The following is a 20837-nucleotide window of genomic DNA, read 5'->3' on the forward strand; positions in this document are numbered from 1 at the left end:
AGAGTCAAAAGGATCAGAAGTACAAGGTCATTCTTAGCTACATGGTCAGTTTAAAACCAGTCTAAGATACACAAATATTAACAATTTACACATAGTTCTACAAAATTTAAAAATAAATAAAATTGTTAGCATATAAATAATAAATAAAATATGACAATAATCTCAAAAATAACAATTTGAAAATAATAATAATAAACTTTAGCCAGTTTCCTTTGATGGTTATATCTTCCATAATTATATACCATCCCTATATCACAATATTTGATAAATATCTGTAGCATGATTAATAAAAACCCAGAGACAGATATTGGGGTTCAACCTGAAGGTAGAAAAGAAAAACCACCAGCCACTAGCTTGTACCTCTACCTCAGTCCGAAACGGTGATCCTGCTTCCAGGAATCTCAGAATGAGACTGTCTCCTCCCATTTTATATTCCTCTCTCATGCTGGGATTAAAGTTGTGCACTGCTACAGCCTGGTTCCAGTGACAAACCAGTGTGACTTCTGGGATTAAAGGTGTGTGTCACACTGCCCAGCCTGTAAGGCTGACCAGGGCAGCAGCTTTACTCTCTTATCTTCAGGCAAGCTTTATTCACTAAAAAAGCAAATATCACTACAAATATCCTTTGATTTTTAAGGGATCCAGAGTAATAACCCATTTCATGCATTTTACTAAGCATTTTTCTATCTCCATTTTTGTCGGTCTTTCTACAGGTTTATCATGTTCTTTCATGTTTAAGGAAAAACTACTTGTTTCCTTTGCTTTTATGTTAATCCTACCCATTACATTTTCCTTTCTTCTACTTAACCTACTTTATTTTGCTCTTCTTTTTTTCTAAATCTTTCAGATAAGACTTTAGATTACAAGTAAAACATGTTCTCTTTTCTAATGTAAGCCTTTAGTGCTGTGAATTTCCCTATCAACATGACATAACTATTTCCCACAGAACTTGATACCCAGCCTTGCATTTGTATTCCATTACTTATCCTTTCATCCCCACTAAGACTCTCATAAACTTAACAATACACACACACACACACACACACACACACACATCATTCTTTTCTTCTGATAATTTCATAGTGTTAGAAGGAGAACCACACCTGTAGGTGGATTTTCTGTCCCACCAGCCAGCTCCCAAATCATGACATGGAGATCTCTTATCAATTATGGATACTCGGCCAATAATTTAAGCTTGTTTTTAGCTAGCTCTTATAACTTAAATGGATCCATTTCTATTCATCTACATTCTATCACATGACTTTTACCTCTGTCCCATTTTGTGTGTCTGACTTGTTCTGGGTCTGTCTGGCTTCTCCACCCTTCTACCCAGTGTTCTCTGTGCCTGGAAATCCTCCCTCGTTATTGGCTATTCAGCTTTTTATTAAACCAATCACAGTGACATATTTTCACACAGTGTAAAGGAATCTTCCACAGCATTTCTCCCTTTTGTCTAAATAGAAAGGAAAGGTTTTTAACTCTAAATAATAAAACAATATACAATAAGAACAATTATCAGGTAAGAATTACATTTACAAAAAAAAAGAATTACATTTACAACATCTAGTCCATTTATATTTCTTTTGTGTTCTACTTATCCAGTCTGGACAGTATACTGTCAGCAGTCGAGGCAAGAGCAGTTTCTTGTTCAAATGGCTAGTTTTCCACATTGAAAACAAACTCTATATGGAGGCTCTTTGATGTTCATGATCCTTTTATGAGTAGATTGGTGCTGCCAGGAGCAGATGTGTCTCGCTGTCATGAAAAGCCTCAGGTTATTAAACATCTTAAATGTCATATTCTGTAGGCTTTTGAAGTATTTGAAGATCACCTAATTATTTAAAATATATCTGTTTAACTTTGAAAACATACCTAATGTGATGAGTTTGATTATGATAAATGACTATTAATTTGTATTTAATTGCACATTACATTTTTTTAAAGAGCTACATAAGCACAATACCTCAAACAAGAATAAAAATATGCATTAAGTATAACAAAAATAACTTTAAATTTGTATCAATATATCAAAATCCATACCAATGTAAAATATTTGAGACTAATGGTGGTTCAAAAATAGACTCAACAATGCACCTTTTTTCTCATCATTTCTTTATTATATTCCCCCTTTTTTTCTTCAGAAAGAGATACCTGAATATAATCTTTTTTTGTTTAGTCTTTTTTTTAACCATGACCAATAACAATTTGTAACCAACCCCTCTAAACAATAACAAATATCCATAACCCATTGAATGACTAAAAGTCACCCACCCCATCTCTTGGAAATGTGAGAGTTGTGTTCTCTAGACTGCTTCCTGTTGTCTGGGCCACTGACATTTTTGGGAGAACCTGAGAAAATTATGATAATGGTCAGATCCTGGCTAGAATAGTCGGTGAGGCTGGACCATCTCAGCCAGCTACCTTGAAACTATTCTGTTTGTAGAACTCTGAGGAAACTTAGGATGCAACAGGGGCATTCTAAGAGGCTAGATCACCTGAGCTACCCATTCTCATTGGTGTCTGGTCCCTTTCCTGTGAAAACACATAAAATTTCAAGAATAACATATATGTCTACATTAACACAACTATCGACTATGCATTGTACACAAGCTAGCCAAAGATGACTTTTTGTTTGATGTTTGAGCAGGTAAAATATATGTCACCTGCCTTGTAGTTTTTCTAGATTTATTTCTTTACTTCTCCAGCCAAATTTTCAGGGGGTCTTCCCCAATCAAATTTGATCTTCTTTGACTTTGAATAAATCCACAGCCTTTCATTTTCTGTGGGGGAAAAAAAGCATAACTTCTTCTCCAATGCAGTATATTTTTACTTCCATTTTGAAGTTAAGACATATTTAAAATATATAGGTTGGTTTAATTTAGTATTTTCCATAATCCAATGTCTCTCAGCAGATATTGTTTCTTTATCAGCAATCAAAAAATTCAAAGACATCATAAAGCATATAGGATCCAAACTTTTTGTGTATTTCCCATCTTTCTATGACTTATTCTTTTTTATTACTTTGCCCTTTCTTTAAAGTCTTTTTAGTTTTAAGCTATTTTTTCTATGGCTGTCTATACCCATTTTTTTCTTAAACCTACACACATTGATAAATACACTACAACCTGTTTAGAGGGTTTTTTCCCATCTGAACCTACTTTACTGCATATTTATAACCTGTTCTGTCTGCATGAGCAAAACCTTAAAGTTGCCACATGTCTTAGCTCATGTCTTACTGGCAGCTCAAGCATACAGGCAGCTGCCAGAAAATGTTCCCTGTACCACCATTCATATGACAGACATGAGACTAATAAGCTGTGTTTGGCTCCATTTTTGTGTGTTTAGAACCTTTCTTAAAGCATTATCATGTCTTAGGTGGATATACAGGACTGGATGTTGTGTACCATTTGTATTCAGATTTTTCTGTCCCACCATCCAGCTCCCAAATCATGACATGGAGACTTCGTTCTAATTATGAAAGCTTGACCAATAGCTTAGGCTTGTTTTTAGCTAGCTCTTATACTTAAATTAACCCATTTCTATTTATCTGTTTTCTACCAAGTAACTTTTATGCCTATTCCATTTTGTGCACCCAACTTATTCCATGTCTGTCTGATTTCTCTGCCCTTCTTCTTCACAGTGTCCTCTGTGCCTGAAAATCCTGCCTAGCCATTGGCCAATCAGTTTTTATTAAACCAACCGCAGTGATATATCTCCACACAGTGTAAAGGAATATTTCACAACACACACCTTTACTACTTAAGGAGGCTATAACTTTACTAGTTAACTTGTGTTTTCATGAAAATATTATGAACTGTATACTAATTTACACACACACAAGCACATAATATGCCCATACATGCCCATATGCACACACACATATGCCCATGGTATGCTTATACTCACACCTAATCAGCAGAGCTCAAATTTCAAACACAAAACTGATAGCAAACAGTATGGTAAACGAGAAACAGGAAAAGGAAGCTGTTTGGGAGGGAAAGCACCAAGTCAGCTTCACATCTTTAAAAGAACTAGGCCAAACCAAAACTTGCAGCGGAAATGTCAGAGACAGTGTGTTAGAGTCTGGGTTAGCAGAAACATTGCATTTAAGTTGACAGCATTTACCTTCTAAGCCAATCCAGTAACCACTTCCTGTCATCACCACCTCATCTTAACAGTTAATTAAACTGATTCTACTTTTAAAGTCTGAAAAGGAAAAAAGACCCCACATTTAGTACAACAACAAGGTGAAAAGTCCAGAAACAAATGCTTTATTAATAAGAAAACAAAGCAGCAGAGGAGAGGGAAAAAAATGAAAAAAAACTGGACCTTGCATAGTAATTCAGTGGCTGATAATAGCATTGCTCTTCTAAGATGGTACATGCAGCATACGAAAACATATAAACTCTTACAATCTTTCTTTTTTCAAACTGTTAATTACTAATGTTTCCTGGTTTTGTCTAGCTATGTATTGGTTACTTAAGGAATATAGGGTTTGTTTTGACTCATGGCTTAAGAAGAGATGTAGTCCACCATGGCAGGAAAGGCGTGCCAGCAGGAGCATTATACAACTGGAAACATTTCATTCACAGTCAAGGAGGTACAGGGATGAGTGCTTCAACTCATCTTGCTTTCTTGTTTTTATTCAGCCGAAGACCCCAACCAGTGAAATATCACCATCCACATTCAGATTTGATCTTCTCTCCTCAGTTCACCTCTCTGAAACAGCTTCACAGACACACATAGAGGTGTGTCTCCAAAGTGACTCCAAAACCAGTCAAGTTGACAATCAAGGTTTACCATCAGAGTCTGAAATATCACAGAGCCATAGCTTTGCAAAACATTTACATATCTGATTGTGTCTTATGTCCATTAGCAGCAGCTGAAATGTGATACTAGATATTTGGGCTCCAACTTCAATTCCCCCGTTTAAGCTAAAAACACTAGATCAGTTTAGGCCCGGGTGCCTCAACCTCAAGGATGAGGACACTTTGGTAATTTTCTTTTGTCAGTTTTCCAGATCAGCACACCATGCTTTATTACCTACCACCATTCAGAAAACCTCTTGAACCTTAGAGTCCTTTGGAATATCCTTGATTTTTTTTTATTTGTTGATTCCATCTATGTCATATTCTTCATTCTCCTCCCTCCTATTCCTACTACCTGCCTTTCAATACAGTCCAGTAAGTTTTCTCTGAGTGTCGATGTGGCAATATCCCAGATGGAAAACATTAAGAGTGGTCATTTCCTCTTTGATTAAGAATGTGGGCCTCGGTGACATTTCATAGTTCTGGAATCAAAGTAGTCCATGATTAACTAGTCTAGGAAGGAATGTTGTTCTGAACCATTGCAATGTTAAGTCAAGCTGGCCAAGACTGAACCAGCCCAACTCTCCTAAGTTGGCAGAGGCTGCTTTTCTTTTCAGCCACAACCCTTGTCCCCGTGCCCTTTATACCCCACATTTAACCCACACACTTTGTGGTCTAGAGTAAACCTGCATGCAAAAGTTACCCCCTAACATTCAGCCTACTCTTCCTGAATAACTCTTACTCATCTTCTGATTGTCCTTTGATATAACCTCCCCCAAGAAGCCTACTCTGCTTCATCAAGGCCTCTTAGAGCACTTGGTACACTGACTCTGAACCTTCCACTTCCACACCTTTGAGTCTGTGAGCACCATAAGGGTCCACACTTTATCCCTTGTGAACCACAATGGCATAGAGTAATGCCAGGCTCAGTTGTAAAGATGAGTTTTATGGTATACCATCCAACGGCAAAACTCTTGGACTTCATTCAACAAATATACACGAATTTGCTATAGGTAGATATCAGGGTCCAGTGGCACTTACTAGGATTTCCAGGTTTTTCTGTGTCAGAACAAGGAATTAACCAAGGACACATGGATAGTGGTAGAAAGAAAGACCATTCATTAAGAAAGAGAGAACTTCCAAGGAAGAAAGTATGCCAGAGCCCAATGGCAATTTCTGTCCAAAGGATTGGCATGTCTATATCCCAATATCATCAACTTCCTTTGACATATTAATTTATTCAATCCTCACAACTCAGTGAGGTTGGTGCTGCCATTATCTGCAGTTCAGAGAAACTGGATTGTCAAAATTATATAAGCACAGAGTCCTGGAGTCTGAGTTCAAACCTTGAGAATTAACTCTAGAGATATGACATTTGTTATAGGGAGTACAGGGCCCTGTGTTTTGACCCACTCAGCTAGCTTACGTCCGAAATAATAACACAAAAAATTGTATTCATTTAAACACTGTCTGGCCCATTATCTTTAGCCTCGTATTGGCTAACTCTCGCATCTTGATTTAAACCATTTTTAATAATCTGTATTGCCACTTGACTGTGGCTTACCGGCATGAGTCTAACCAACCTCTGTCTTGGGCAGGAGAACCATGGTGTCTTGTCTGTCTCTGCTTTCTTTCTCCCAGAATTTTGATTTGTCTTTCCCTCCTACCTGAGTTCCACCCTATCAACTAGGCCAAGGCAGTTTCTTTAATAACCAATGAAAGCAACAGAAATACAGAAGGGCCTCCTACACCATTTCCCCTTTTCTATTTAAACGAAAAGGAAGGCTTTAACATAGTAAATTACCTATAACAGGTATCAAGCAAGAACTACAGTTACAATATTTAGATCTATTTTATCTTTTATTATAACAAAGGAAAACTATAACTATCAATTAATTAACTCCATCAAAGACTCTAGAAGGATATAATATTACCTAAGTAAACAAGAAGTAAGCAACTTCCAAAACTCTAGAATTGGCATGAGACATCTCACTGCCTGTACAGTCACCCAAAGTTTTTTTGTACTGTTGGGGCATCCATCTTTAGCCTACAGGCCCATAGTATTTAGCAGACATTTTTATGAAGCAGGAAAGTTTAAAAACAGTTTAGTCACTTTTTTGTGTGTCCTGTAGAATGTCTCATAGACTCTTTTATGAAGCAGGGACCCAGAAGGATCATCTCACCTTTAGGCAAGTTTAGCAATCATCTTTTTGTGGGTCCTGCATGTCCAGTTTATGCAATAGTCCAGGCAAGAGCAGTTTCTTGCCCAAATGGCTATCAAACTCCATAACGAGCCTCTTCAATGCCCATCTTCCTCTTGAAGTAGATTGGTGCTGCCAGGAGCAGAGTGTCTCATTGTCATGAAAAGTCCTAAGTTATTAAAACATTTAAAATGCCATATTCTATAATCTTTGAAAAATATGAAGAATGCCTATCTAAAATATATCTACGCACATCTAGAAAATATTAACTAACATGACTACAAACTTGACTATTATTTATGATTATCCATCAACAACCTATATTTCCTAATTATACATTACATTTTAATAATAAACTACACAATCACAATACCTTAATCAATATTAGAAATACATATACATATAACAAAATTGACCATAAATCTCTATCAATAAAGCAAAATCTATACTAATGCAAATTATTCATACCTATATCATATCCCCCTTTAAATGTAAAAGAACATTTATAAACATTTTTTGGGAATATGGGCGCAGTTATTTCTCTCCAAACTGCTTCCTGCTGAATGGAGGCGTCGTTAATTAGGTCTTTCATGGTATAACCTGTGTGCTAGTTTCATCTCAGTTGGCAGTTGAGCGAAGCAATTTTCTGAAGGTGTTCACACCAACCCTTCAGGAGGGAGTGGTCCATCATACCAAATCGGAATAGAAGAAATGAACAGGGTCTCATCCTCTGTGAAAACAAAATAAGAAACTCCTTTCCAAAGCATCATGTCCTTAGATCCAAATTTCAAAGTCAAGGCATCAAAATATCTATGTTGGATTAGTTCAGCAGCATTTATAAATAAATATCTTTTAGCATCTGTTGCTCCTTCCTCAGCATTTAAATAATTTAAAAAGAGCATAATAGCATACAGTATCAAAATTCTCTGTTTATTTTCCATCTTTGTACAGCTTTGTTTTAACCTCTATTTCGTTTCTTTTTACTTCTATTTTATATTCTCTGTATATCTTTCACCTGGAATAACTCTGTGGACCAGGTTGTCCTCGAACTCTCAGAGATCCGCCTGTCTCTGCCTCCCAGGCATTGGGATTAAAGGTGTATGCTACTGCACCTTGAACTCACAGAGATCTGTTTGTCTCTGCCTTCTAGACACTGGGATTAAAGGCGTGTGCTACCACACCTTGAAGTCACAGAGGTCAATCTCCCTCTGCCTCCCAAGTGTTGGGATTAAAGGTGTGTACTACCACACCCAACAACTCTCTTTCATTTTTTACTTTTAAGAACTTTTAACTTTTAGCTTGCATATATTTTTAACACGCTGTAAATCATTTAAAAATTTTCTTTGTCTTTGATGATCTCTTTACTGTATCTCTCTGTTTTTCTGACCACATGAGTCTTTAATTTACCAAGCAATCTCAGTAGGACTAAAGCCGTGGCTTTGACGGCTGGATCCAGCCCATTCCTTAGCTTTCCAGCCTCAAGGCTGAGGTACTGGCTGTAGCCATGTTTACTGCCACAACTCTATGGCATTTCAAGGTCCCTGCCAACAAGCGAGCTTCAGCAGCCTGTGCTTGCAAACCGCACGAACCGCCTACATAAAAGAGTCAGAGTTTGCCCTGGCAGGACAGCCCAGAAAGCTGGCATTTTTAAATGGCGCAGTGTTGCGGGAGGTCCTCCCACTCCTCCAACCTATCGCCGCTGAGATACCAGCCCCTTGGGGCGTGGTCTCTCTCCCTTTAAAAAAACGGCCACTTCCCTCTCCTCTCTCTCTTCACTTCCTGCTCCGCTGGCGACTAGACTCCTGGTCGCGTAGAGGGCTGTTGCCTGGGACAGTGATCTGTAAGTTTTTCCCCTTTAAATAAATATCACCCTATTAATCATACTCCCAAATTGGTGTGGCATTGTTTGTGACTTACGCCTTCAGCGCAGCTTTTTTCCTGCTATGGCTGAAAACCGAAAAGCATGTGTTCAGCTTTTCCTCAACACCATTTAAGTGTTTCGTGGCAGGACCTCTTAATGAGCTGCAGGGTTTTGCTGCTAAAGCTGAGTCAGGAAGCTTCTCTTAGATGAGAGCGCTTGTTTGCCTCTAGCAAGCAGAGTGCCACAAATGCTTTAAAGCCAGAGTTCACGCTGGCAGCACAGCCCCAAGAAGCTGCGCTTTAAAATGACACAGTGTTTTTTCTGCTGCTGTTGCCGAGTCAGGAAATCTCTCTACAGCACGCCACCAACAAACAGCAGAAATCTGTGTTAAACTCTCTCTCCCTTATTTTTAAGCCTTCTCAGGTTTTTTAAGTGGGTTTAGTCCATCACGTCAGGCGCCATTTGTAGTAATAAGTGCGGCGGGGCTGCGTCCCCAGCACCCCGGCTGCCCGGCTAGCTCAGTCGGTAGAGCATGAGACTCTTAATCTCAGGGTCGTGGGTTCGAGCCCCATGTTGGGCGCCAGGAGGGAGGGAAGGAGGGAGGGAAAGAGAGAGGGAAGGAGGGAGGGAGGGAGGGAGAGAGGGAGGAGGGGAGTAAGACAACTTCAAGAATAGTGTAGCTGTTTGGAAAGGTCATCGAAAGTATAGACTAGAATAGGCTAAAAGAATACTTTACTCTAAGGGGTGGAGAGATTGCTCAGCAGTTAAGGGGACCTGGATTCAATTCCCAGACCCACATGGCAGCTAACAACTGTCTGTAACTCCAAGATCTGACACCCTCACACAGATATACATGCAGCAAAACACCAGTGCACATAAAATAAAAATAAATAAATTTTAAAAAAGAATAGCTACAGTGTGCCTGGCATATGATGAGAACTGAAAAATAAAATGTTGGCTATAATTTTTATACAAACTTTGCCATAAGCCCAACAGGTAGCTTTGCTGTCTAGTTTTATTTCATCTTTATACAAGCTAAGTTATCTAAGAAGAAGGAACCTCAGTTGAGAAAATGCCTCCATAAAATCTGGAGGTAGGCAGGCCTGTAGGACATTCTCTTAATTACTGATTGATGGGAAAAGACTTAGCCCTTTGTGGCTGGTGCCATCCCTGGGCTGGAATCCTGGGTTCTATAAGAAAGCAGCTTGAGCAAGTCAGAGGAATCAAGCCAGTGAACAGCACCCCTCAAGGCCTCTGCATCAGCTTCTGCCTCCAAGTCCCTACCTTGTTTTAATTCTTGTCTTAACTTTCTTCGGTGATGAATAGCAATGCCAAAGTGTAAGCCTTTCCCTCCCAACTTGCTTTTGGTCATGGTGTTTCATCACAGCAAGATAACCCTAAGACAGTGTCATTATCTGTAATACCAGCATGTAGGAGATAGAGGCAGTGTTAGCAGAGAATACAAGTACTCTTTGTGATTCTTAGTCTTGTAGATAAAAGAACTTAAGGAAACTTGAAAACAATTTTTGGGTTTGAGAGGAAAAACAACATGGCAGGTAATCTGTAGATTTTGGTAGCTTCCGAGAAGATGCCTAAAAGGAAGACAAGAGGTCCTGGTATCTGTGTTAGAGATCAGGAAAACAGGCAACCGCAGTAACAGAAATTGGAAAGCAGATGCAGGCTAGGTAGGGGAACTCTTCAGAAAGCAAGAGCGAGAATGTGCAGAGAGAAGTGAAAAGACTTCAGGGACCCTTTCCTCTTCTTCTCATAAAAGGGAAATGTGTTTGTGCTGCATACTGTGCTATACAGAAGTGACTGTAAAAGTTCTTCACCTAACTATCCCTGATACTGAATTGAGAGCTAAGACTTTCGTAAATCAAACAGCAAATTCAATTGATTGAAATCTGGAGGTTTGAACTCATAAACAAACCAACTGAGAGTCTGGGTGTTCTTTCTATTTATTTATTTTCATTCATTCATTCATTCACAAATAATCAAAAACCAGGTGCAATGTTTCATGTTCTTCACACTAGAACCAGTTCTCTTCACCACTCTCCAAAAAAGAAGTTGTAGCACTGACCTAACACATTTCGGTAAATTCCGGCATATCATGTGGACTCATCTGGAAACCAGAGACCCCTGTGAATGCAGCAAAAAAGTCAGGCCAAGATGCCATTTCCAGAGCTCTCAGTTCAGCATCAGTACCTTTTCTTTGGGGGTCATTTGTTTGGATGTTCAAACAGGGTCTTATTATAGCCCGTACTGGCCTTCAACTTAATATATAACTAGGTTTACCCTAATTTTGGTCTTCCTACCTCTATCTCTTAAATTCTGGGATTACTGGGAACGTACCAGCACACCTAGAAAACCGCACTGCTTTGTGACACTATGTCTACATCTGATCTCATTTTGCATGGAATTGCAGCACAAACAGAGCCATGGATCTTGTTGGTGTTTCCTGACTGGACAGTAAGGCAAAAAGATCCCAAGTCCATGTCTAAACATTGTTTTAGAGCTTTATATTTAAGACTAGAGAAACTGTATTTTGTTCATACTGAAACCAAGCATAATAAAAATTTAATTCCAAAACTTGATCCTACCTAGTAAAGAGGAAGTTGGGAGTCAGGTTAGACAATTTTTTGGAACCTGTATCCATCACAGGGTTGTTGCCGAGCATACGTGAGGCTCTAGCACTGGAAGAGGAACTCAAGGGACGCACAAAGCACACAGGCTTGGAAGAGTAACATGGACAGTGGTGCATACTCAGGTGAGTTCCTTTTCATACATTTTAAACTTACGTTTTCTTCTTTTAATAGCCTGAACCAGAGGCTCTGAAGTTTGGTGATCATCAGAACCACTTGTCAGTCTAATGAGGCTTGAGAATTCTGAGGCTTGCATCTGGGATGCAGATTCCTTTCATCTGGGCTTCCCCAAGAATCAGCAATCTGTGATTCTGTCCTTGAATAGAACAAAGGTATGATATTTTCCTTGCTGGAAGAAGTGACTCTAAGTTGCTATGTAAATTCTTATTACTTTTTATGACTGGATAACTTAGAACTGTTTCTCAATCTAAATTATCCCATGGAACAAAAACTAAATTCATTCCCTTAGAGTTGAGAAAAGTCATGGGGATGGTGAGGAGGAGGCACAACAGAAATACGGAATTTAATTCATAGAATCTGTTAATATAACAGCTCATTTTAAAGAATATAGCAGTTTATTGCAAATATGAGTACCCGTGACCCAGAACATGGAGTCAAGTTATCTTGAGACACCAGGTGTACTGGGGACAAAGTTACATGATATTTTGGGTTTTGAGACAGAGTCTCAGATAACCCAGACTGACCTGTTGTGTTTTTGAGGATGGCCTTAAGATCTTAATTCTCCTGCCTCTACCTTACGGTTTCTGGAATTACAGGCATAAACCAACACATCAAATTTTTACATGAGCTTTTATAGTCACAGAACAAAAGAAAGTCATAAATTATGGCCTTGACTTTTATATGGCTATGTCCTCAGGTAGGCAACTACATCGTGACATGGGGATTTCCTATACAGATCTGACTGAGATAGTGTGTCCTTCTTAACTTTAGTGCTGGTCGGAGTTGGGATATAACACCAAATACAGAAGCTGATAGAAAATGTCTATTACAAGAGTACAGATAACTTTGGCTCTTTATTTGCAACATTCCATTTCTCCACAATTAAAAAGGCTAGTAAACTAAGGACAAAGAGTTACAGTCTCCAATACACAGCAACTGCTTTAGAGAACTTCAGTTCACAGACGCCACTCAGGGAAGCTTAGAATTGGCAATCCTTTTCCTTGGAATTCCAAGTTTCTAGTACAGAACAGGACTTCTTCCAAATCTTCCAAGAAAATTGAGTGGTCTTGTTTGTTTGTTTCTTTGTTTCCAACTTGTTGAGAACTTGAAAATGGATGTTAAACTTCATCAAATACTTTTGTGCATTTAACCAGAAAGATGTTGCAGGTTTCATTTCTGTTTTGTTAAATATGATGACCTAAGCTGTTTAACATTCAAATATTTATGCAACCTCACATTTCTAGGACAAACACACTTCGTTATGTTATATCACCTTCTAAAATACATTCCTGGGGCCATAGAGATGGCCCAGTAGACAAAGGAGCTTGCACCACGGCTCAGGGCCTGAGTTCTGTTCCAGGGATCCACCTGGTAGAAGGAGAAAACCAACTTCCACATGTTGTCCCCTGACCTCCAAATGCATACCATGACAAACATGTAATGCATACACTCATAAACACAAATAAATAAATATTTTAAATGTATTATTGAACTTAACTTACATTTTGGAAATAATGTTTGTGTTGAGATAAAGATGTAGCTCAACTGGTAGAACTTGTGTCTGGCCTGGACAAAACTCTGGACTAAGTCTTCAGCACTGCATAAACCTGGCATAGGACCACAGGCCTTGAATCCTACCAATCTCAAAGAAGAGCCAGGAGGATCAGAAATTCAGGAGCCTTACCTATATAATGAGTTTAAGATCAGTCTCTTTCAAAAAAGTAAAAGATTTTTTGTGTCTATGTTCATGAAGACTATAAATCTGTAGTTTTTGTTGTAAATTTTTTGTCTGATTTTTGTATCATGTTTATACTTGCCTCATAAATTTTCGATATTCATGGAAGGTTCGTGTTATTTCTTCCTCAAATATTTGAAAAAAATCCTAACACTAGTTCTGCCTCCCCTGCAGGGGGCAGCACTTCAGATATCAATTCAGTTCTTTCAGATACTGTTAGTACATTCATGGTTAAAAAATACCATTTGAGCAAAAATATAGACAAAATATGGGACTTTATATCTTTTTTTTCTTTTGTGATTTATACTCCTCACTTTCCAGTATTTTTTTTTAGTTGTCCCAACCCTAGCTATCTGGTTCTTCAAGACAGGAGGGAAAATATAAGCAATATTTATACAATATTGCTTGTACAGTGATCTCCAATGGCAACCATTTTCCAGCAAATGATTTAATATCACTTTTTCTTTATGGGTGAATAAAACTCCACTGTGTTATATACCTTAGTTACTGTTCCATCGCTGTGTAAAGAAACCATGATGGAGACAACTTTTGTAAAAGAAAGCGTTTGATTTGGACTTGCTTAATAGTTTTAGAGAGCCAGGCCATGATCATCAGTGTGGGAAGCAGAAAGGCATGGGATTGTAGTAATAGCTAAGAGTTTTACATTCTGGTTCACAGGTAGCAGACAGAGAGAGACTGGGCCTGCATTGTGCTTCTGAAAACTCAAGTGCTACTCCCATTGACACATCAACTCTAATAAGGGCACGCCTCCTAATTCTTCCCAAACTCTTCCACTAACTGGTGTCTAAGCATTCGAATATATGAGCCTGTAGGGCCATTTTCTTTCAAACCACAATACTATACAAGCCATATATTTCTTTACTAGTTCATCAATTAATAGATAACAATTAGCTGACTCTAAATAGTGTTACAAGAAACATAGATGCGCGGGTATCTCTGTGTTGTATGGACTTATAGTTCTTTGAGCATAAACTCAGGAAAGGATCATGTGGTAGTCCTGCTTTTAATTTTTGAGGAACCCCTGTAATGATTTCCATAGTGTTGTGATACTTTACATCTCCACCAGCAGAGAATAAGGGCACCTTTTTCCCCACACCCTCACCACCGTCTGTTGTTTTCACAAAGATAGGTATTCAGACAGGGGGATGAAACATCAATATGGTTTTAATTTACATTTCTCTGATCCCTAATGATGTTAAATATTCTTTATATGTTTTGGGCCATTCATACTTCATCTTTTGAGAACTGTCTGCTTCTTTCATTAGCCAATTTATTGATTGAGTTGTTTGGGTTTTTTGTATTTAGTTCTTAAAAGTTCCATATATATACATATACACATTAATCTTCTGTCAAATGTATCCCATTCTATAGACCATCTCTTCCTCTGGTTATTTTCTTTTTTTTAATTTTTTATATTTATTTATTTATTTATTATGTATACAATATTCTGTCTGTGTGTATGCCTGCAGGCCAGAAGAGGGCAGCAGACCCCATTACAGATGGTTGTGAGCCACCATGTGGTTGCTGGGAATTGAACTCAGGACCTTTGGAAGAGCAGGCAATGCTCTTAACCTCTGAGCCATCTCTCCAGCCCCTCTGATTATTTTCTTTGCTATGTAGAAGCTTTATAATTTCATGCAACCACATTTGTCTATTATATTATTTTCTGAGCTACTGGAGTCTTTTTCTAAAAGGTCTCCTACAACAAATCTTGAAGTGTTTTCTCCTAATGGTTTCAGAAGTTCAGGTCTTACATTAAAGTATTTAATCCACTTTGAAGCATTTTTTATTGGGATCTAGTTTATTTTTGTTGTTGTTTTGGGGGGGCTCTGGGGTTTTTTTTGCTTTGTCTTGTTTTTTGTTTGTTTGTTTTGAGACAGGGTTTCTCTGTAGTTTTGGAGCCTGTCCTGGAACTAGCTCTTGTAAACCAGCTGACCTCGAACTCAGAAAGCTCTGCCTGCCTCTGCCTCCTGAGTGCTGGGATTAAAGGTGTGCACCTCTACCACCTGGCTTATTTTTCTAAATATAGATAACCAGTTTTCCCAGCACAATTTGTTGAAAAAGACTGACTTTTCTCCAAAATATGGTTTTCATATTTTTGACAAAAATCTGGTATGTAGTTATAGCTGTGTGGATTCACTATTTATTCCATTGATCTACATGTCTCTTTTTTTGCCCCAACCATGCTGTTTTATTCTGACATAACACACCTTAGTCCCAGAATAGTCTATAGATTTATAGGCATGTACTACCATGCCCTGCTTATTTCAACTTTAATATTTGGGAAGTTCAGACTATTTCTCCAATTATTTTCCTCAAAATACAAGAACATAGGAATCTGAGTTACAGTCTTAGCTACTCCAGCTACCTGGTTTTTATTATGCTGAGAAGGTGTTTTCACCAGTCTGGCCCATTTTTTTATCCTATGAAATGGAGGTAGATATATCTTACAGCAAGTTGCAGGATCACGGGGAATTGCTATGGTGTATAGGCACAGTACCCCCCACACAGCAGGTGGTGAGAACATACTTACCTGACTCAGACAACTGCTGCTTTAAGCTTTCCACTCTTCTTCTATATGACCCAGCAGCTTCTACAACATATCAAAATGAAAATTCCAGGCCTTCCAGTCATTTCTCCAGCCTTCTCATCTCACTGTTTCTAGTAACCAGTTGCCACAGAAAGCTGAATACATTTGGCTCAGTACAGTTTTCAGAGCCGCTTTCCTCCTTGCCTGCTCCTCCAGACACTTGCTCACCTCAATAAGACCTGTAAACTAAACTCTCAACTGAAGAAGCTTTCTTCCCTGAGAGTTAATCCTCTGTGTTAGCAAGGATTTGATGATGGAGGAAGGTCATTGGTTAAATTAAAAGAAACTGCTTGGCTCTCGTTGGTTAGGAGATAGGTGGGAGGAGTAAACAGAACAAAACGCTGGGAGGAAGAGGAAGTGAGGGCAGACTCGACAGCTCTCCTCTCGGGAGCAGACGCCTTCAGGAGAGACACCATGCCCCGCTCCTGGGCAGACACATGCAATGAAGCTCCGACCCAGGATGGACTTAGATTTATTAGAATGGACTTAGAATAATTAGAATTATTTCGGGTAAAGCTAGCCGGGCAGGCGGCTGGGGTGTTGGGGACGCAGCCCCGCCGCTGTCCTTATTACTACAATTTGACTTTCCAGAATTTTTGCCTTGCAGTATGTAACCTCAGTATTGTTTTGCTTTATTTGCCTGTACTCTTACCTTTTCAGGCTGTCCCAAGAAAGAAAAAAATTTCAATGCAAGCCTTTTATCAAGATCTATGCACCTTATGAACAGAAAAATGAGAGAGAATGGAAAAGGTGGAAGGAAACAGAGAGGGGAGAGAGAGAGGGAAGACAGACAGACACAACACTCTCTTGTCGTTTATTGAATAATGACCTTGAGTAAATGCTCTCTCGTCCTCTACTGAGCAATGGAATGAATGAATATGGGAACAGGAGCCCTTTTGTATATAAGAAACTAAGGCTTGGAAAGGTTTTAAACATTGGCACAAAGGCACAATAGTGGGACCCACTTTGGTTTCAAGTCTTTCAGTTCAGTTCAACTTCTCTTTTCACCTCCCTCTACTGTGAGCTTGAGCTATCTAAGGACTTCACAGTTGCCAATCTACCAGGAGAAGGGGGCTATGGCAGAATATAAATCAGCGTTGTATGTCCTTGGTCAAGAAAATTTTTCTATGGGAAAGAGAAACATTCCATAATGACGATGTAAAGGCCCAATTCTCAATCTTGTTATAAATAGCTCACCAATAGAATCTGGCCCATGGACCTTACTTTTTTTGTAACATGGGTCCTAATGATCTCTATTCCAACCATATGGATTTAAACCCCACATGTCTATCATTTCAGATGCTGTCAGCATCCCTGCCTCCTGGATCCAAATGGAGTCCTCTACAATCTCTGAGTATGAGTATGATACTCAGAATGAACTATGTGAGAGGAAGATCCACTTTGCAAGATCATTCACCGCTGTCTTGTACTCTCTGGTATTATTCCTCAGCCTCATGGGTAACAGCCTGGTTTTCTGGGTCTTGGTGAAGTATGAGAATCTAGAGTCACTCACCAATATCTTCATCCTCAACCTGTGTCTCTCAGATCTTATTTTCTCCTGCCTGCTGCCTGTGTGGATCTCAGCACAATTTCATAAATGGTTGCTAGGTGACTTTCTCTGCAAGCTCCTCAACCTGATCTTCTCCATCAGCCTCTACAGCAGCATCTTCTTTCTCACCATTATGACCATCCACCGCTACCTGTCTGTAGTGAGCCCCATATCAACTCTGGGCATCCATTCCCTCCGCTGCCGCGTGCTGGTGATCACGTCTGTGTGGGCAGTCAGTATCCTGTCCTCCATCCCTGAAGCTATCTTCCACAAGGTGATTGATTCACAATGTTCTTATTCTGAACTTCATGGGTTTTTGGCCTCAGTCTACCAGCACAACATCTTCTTTCTCCTCTCCATGGGGATCATCCTGTTCTGTTACATACAGATTCTCAGAACCTTGTTTCGTTCAAAGTCCAGACAGAGACACCGGACAGTCAGGCTCATCTTCACCATCGTGGTGGCATACTTCCTCAGCTGGGCTCCTTACAACCTCATCCTCTTCCTAGAGACACTATATAAAACTAAAGTCATGCTGCAGACCTGTAAGAGCAGGCAGCAGCTAGACATGGCTAATCTCATCAGCCGCAATTTGGCCTTCTCCCATTGCTGCTTCAACCCAGTGCTTTATGTCTTTGTTGGGGTCAAGTTTCGCAGACACCTAAAAAGTCTTCTCCAGCAGGTCCGGCTGTGCTGGCAGAAGACATCCAGCCCTGTCCCACCCTCCTACTCCCCTGGTGCATTTACATACGAGGGCCCCTCCTTCTACTGAGAGGAGAAGATGGGAACACAGCACAGAGGTGACTAGGGAAGTTGGAGGAAGGCAACAAGACGTGGATCAGAAAGGAACGCTGCAGAAGACGCAACAGTGGAGATGCCAGGGGTGTGGAGGAAAGACACGTCAGCTGTGGGAAAGTGGCTTCCAGCTGGGCAATCCAAAGCAATACTTCCTGGACTTGGTTCATCATTCATTCTCTCACTTAGACATAGATTGCTTATCAGCGATTGATCAGAAGATCCTAAATATAAGGAATTCCAGACAGCGGGAAGGCTCAAACTCTCAGTGTGTGTTAACTGCAATGAGGTTGCTGACACATAAGATTGTCCCAACTGATTTTTTTTTTTTTGGTGGTGTCTGATTCTGTGCTTCTTACAACTTCTGGAGAAAATGTCTTCAGGACAAGAATAATTACATCCTCAAAGAAGTACAGTCACAAAGAAGTCTAGACCATAAAATCCCATTAAATTGAAAAAAGTTCTGTATCCTGGCAACAACTGCTAACACACAAACTAGTTTTTAAATATTTACCCCATAATTGAATGCAATATGTGCTACCATCTGCACTAAGTAATTATTTAGACAATGCAAAGATGAATAAGATATTGTTGCTAACTTCCAGGTGACACCAATACATCCATGGAAGTTTGGAAAAAGCAAAGATCACTTAACAAAGGCATGCAAGTTGAAGATTCCACTGCCATTTCATCTCTTTCAGACTGAGAGAAAGCTGACTTCCTACCATCTGGATGATAGTACCAGCATTCCCCTTTTGATCATTCTCCAAAGCTGAATCTTCCTCAAGCACTGAATCCCTTCTCCCTAAGCTGCGAGAGCCATGTCCTCTAGATTCTGCCTTTCCAGCATCCCTCCAGCTTATTCTCATGATCACATACCCATGACTTCATCTCTACAAGGACCTCTACTCCACAGTGTCTTCCTGTTGGTTGCATTTTTTCCCCCCTCTGTTCCATCTTCCTCTTCCGGAAAACTGCTTGACTGCGATTTTCCTTTGATTTACAGGTTTTTCTTTGAAACTTTAATAAAATTGACCTCAAGACTCCTTCTGAGTTATTTCTTAAATTCTTTTATTAATGAAAGTAAGAACCCCAAGAGAGAACCCAGATTTCCCTGGTAATATAAGGTGACTCCACCACAATGCCCTTGGGGCAGTTTGGACTATTATGTCTGCATCCATGGCCAGAGGTAGAACTCAGATCCTGTTCTTTCAACCAAAAATAAATAAATAAAATCATACAACAGTAGATTTTAAAGAATTAATGAAAAATAAAGCCATAAATAGCTATCAGGAAGAAGCAACTTTCAAGGGAATAGAGAGATGGCTCAGCAGTTAAAAGTACTGGCTATTCTTCCAGGGGACCCAGGTTCAGTCCCCAGAACACACATGGTGGCTCACAACCATTTTTAATCCCCAGTTCGAGTGTTGGGTAATTTTTTTGTATGCTGCATGAAGATGCAGTTCTGTCCTTCCTGCTGCACCTTCTGATTGGTTTAATAAAAAGAACTAAATGGCTAAAAGCTAGGCAGGAGAGGATAGGCGGGACTTCCAGGGAGAGAAAGAAACTCTGGGAAAGAGTCTGATGAGGGGGATTCTCCAGCAGACCCAGAGGAAGTAGGGCATATGGTACTGAGGAGAGCTTAAGAAGCCACATAACAGAACCTAGATTAATATAAATGGGTTAATTTACATTTTAAGAGCTAGTTAGGAACAAGCCTAAACTAAGGCCTGAAAAGTTTCTCCACCCTGATAAGCCTCTGACTCAGCAATCCAAATCAGACCAAATCAAACTAAATTAGAAAGAGTCCAGGTTTAATGAGTAAAATGAGTCTGGATAAATTTCCAGCTCCCCTAGAGAAGAGATGGGGAAGAGAGACCAAAACCCATGTGTCTGTTTTCTAGGGGGCAGTTTAAACACCCTGTGGAAGTGGTCATGAGCATCTCTAGAGGAGGAGTCACGCTTTGTGGGCTTTCTGAGATGAGGCAGGGTCTGGGGAGAGAGAGGTGGGGGACGGGGATTGAGGTGGAGTATAGTGGCATTTCATTTGTATTTCAATAAATAAAACTTGCCTGAGGGTCAGAAAAGTAAAACAGCCACACCGGCCAACTTTACAGACCAGGCAGCAGTAACACACAACTTTAATCCCACTAGCTTGCCCTAGAAACCAGGCAAAAGTGGTACACACCTTTTATCTCAGAACTAGAGAGAATTATATGATGGGAGGAGATAACTCTCAGTCTCATTCTGATATTCCCTGGAGGCAGGATTGCCATTTTGGATCAAGGTCAAGGTAAGAGCGAGCCACTGGCCGCTTTGCTTTTCTGGTCTTCAGATTGAACCCCGATTTCTGTCTCTACGTTTTTATTAACAGTGCTTCAGTGGCGCTTCCACTGGAACATTACAGGCTCTTTGGGTATAAGGACCCCAGTTCATCTCTGGCTGCTTCCGGTGG

The 20837-nt window shown here is 39.7% G+C and overlaps 1 protein-coding gene across 2 annotated transcripts; it reads left to right on the forward strand.

Annotated features, from left to right (window-relative positions):
* The first annotated feature begins 11524 nt into the window (after positions 1–11524).
* Xcr1 (X-C motif chemokine receptor 1) lies at positions 11525–19419 on the forward strand. Of its 2 annotated transcripts, none has more exons than XM_075967675.1 (2): positions 11525–11637; positions 17338–19419. In XM_075967675.1, the coding sequence occupies exons 1-2, from the start codon at positions 11616–11618 to the stop codon at positions 18357–18359; spliced, it is 1044 nt and encodes a 347-aa protein (XP_075823790.1). In that variant the 5' UTR covers positions 11525–11615; the 3' UTR covers positions 18360–19419. The 2 variants fall into 2 exon arrangements, with proteins under 2 accessions (XP_075823790.1, XP_075823791.1); XM_075967676.1 differs by having other exon boundaries at positions 11547–11844.
* Positions 19420–20837: the final 1418 nt, after the last annotated feature.

The sequence above is a fragment of the Microtus pennsylvanicus genome, chromosome 3 (assembly GCF_037038515.1).
Source record: "Microtus pennsylvanicus isolate mMicPen1 chromosome 3, mMicPen1.hap1, whole genome shotgun sequence".
NCBI lineage: Eukaryota > Metazoa > Chordata > Mammalia > Rodentia > Cricetidae > Microtus > Microtus pennsylvanicus.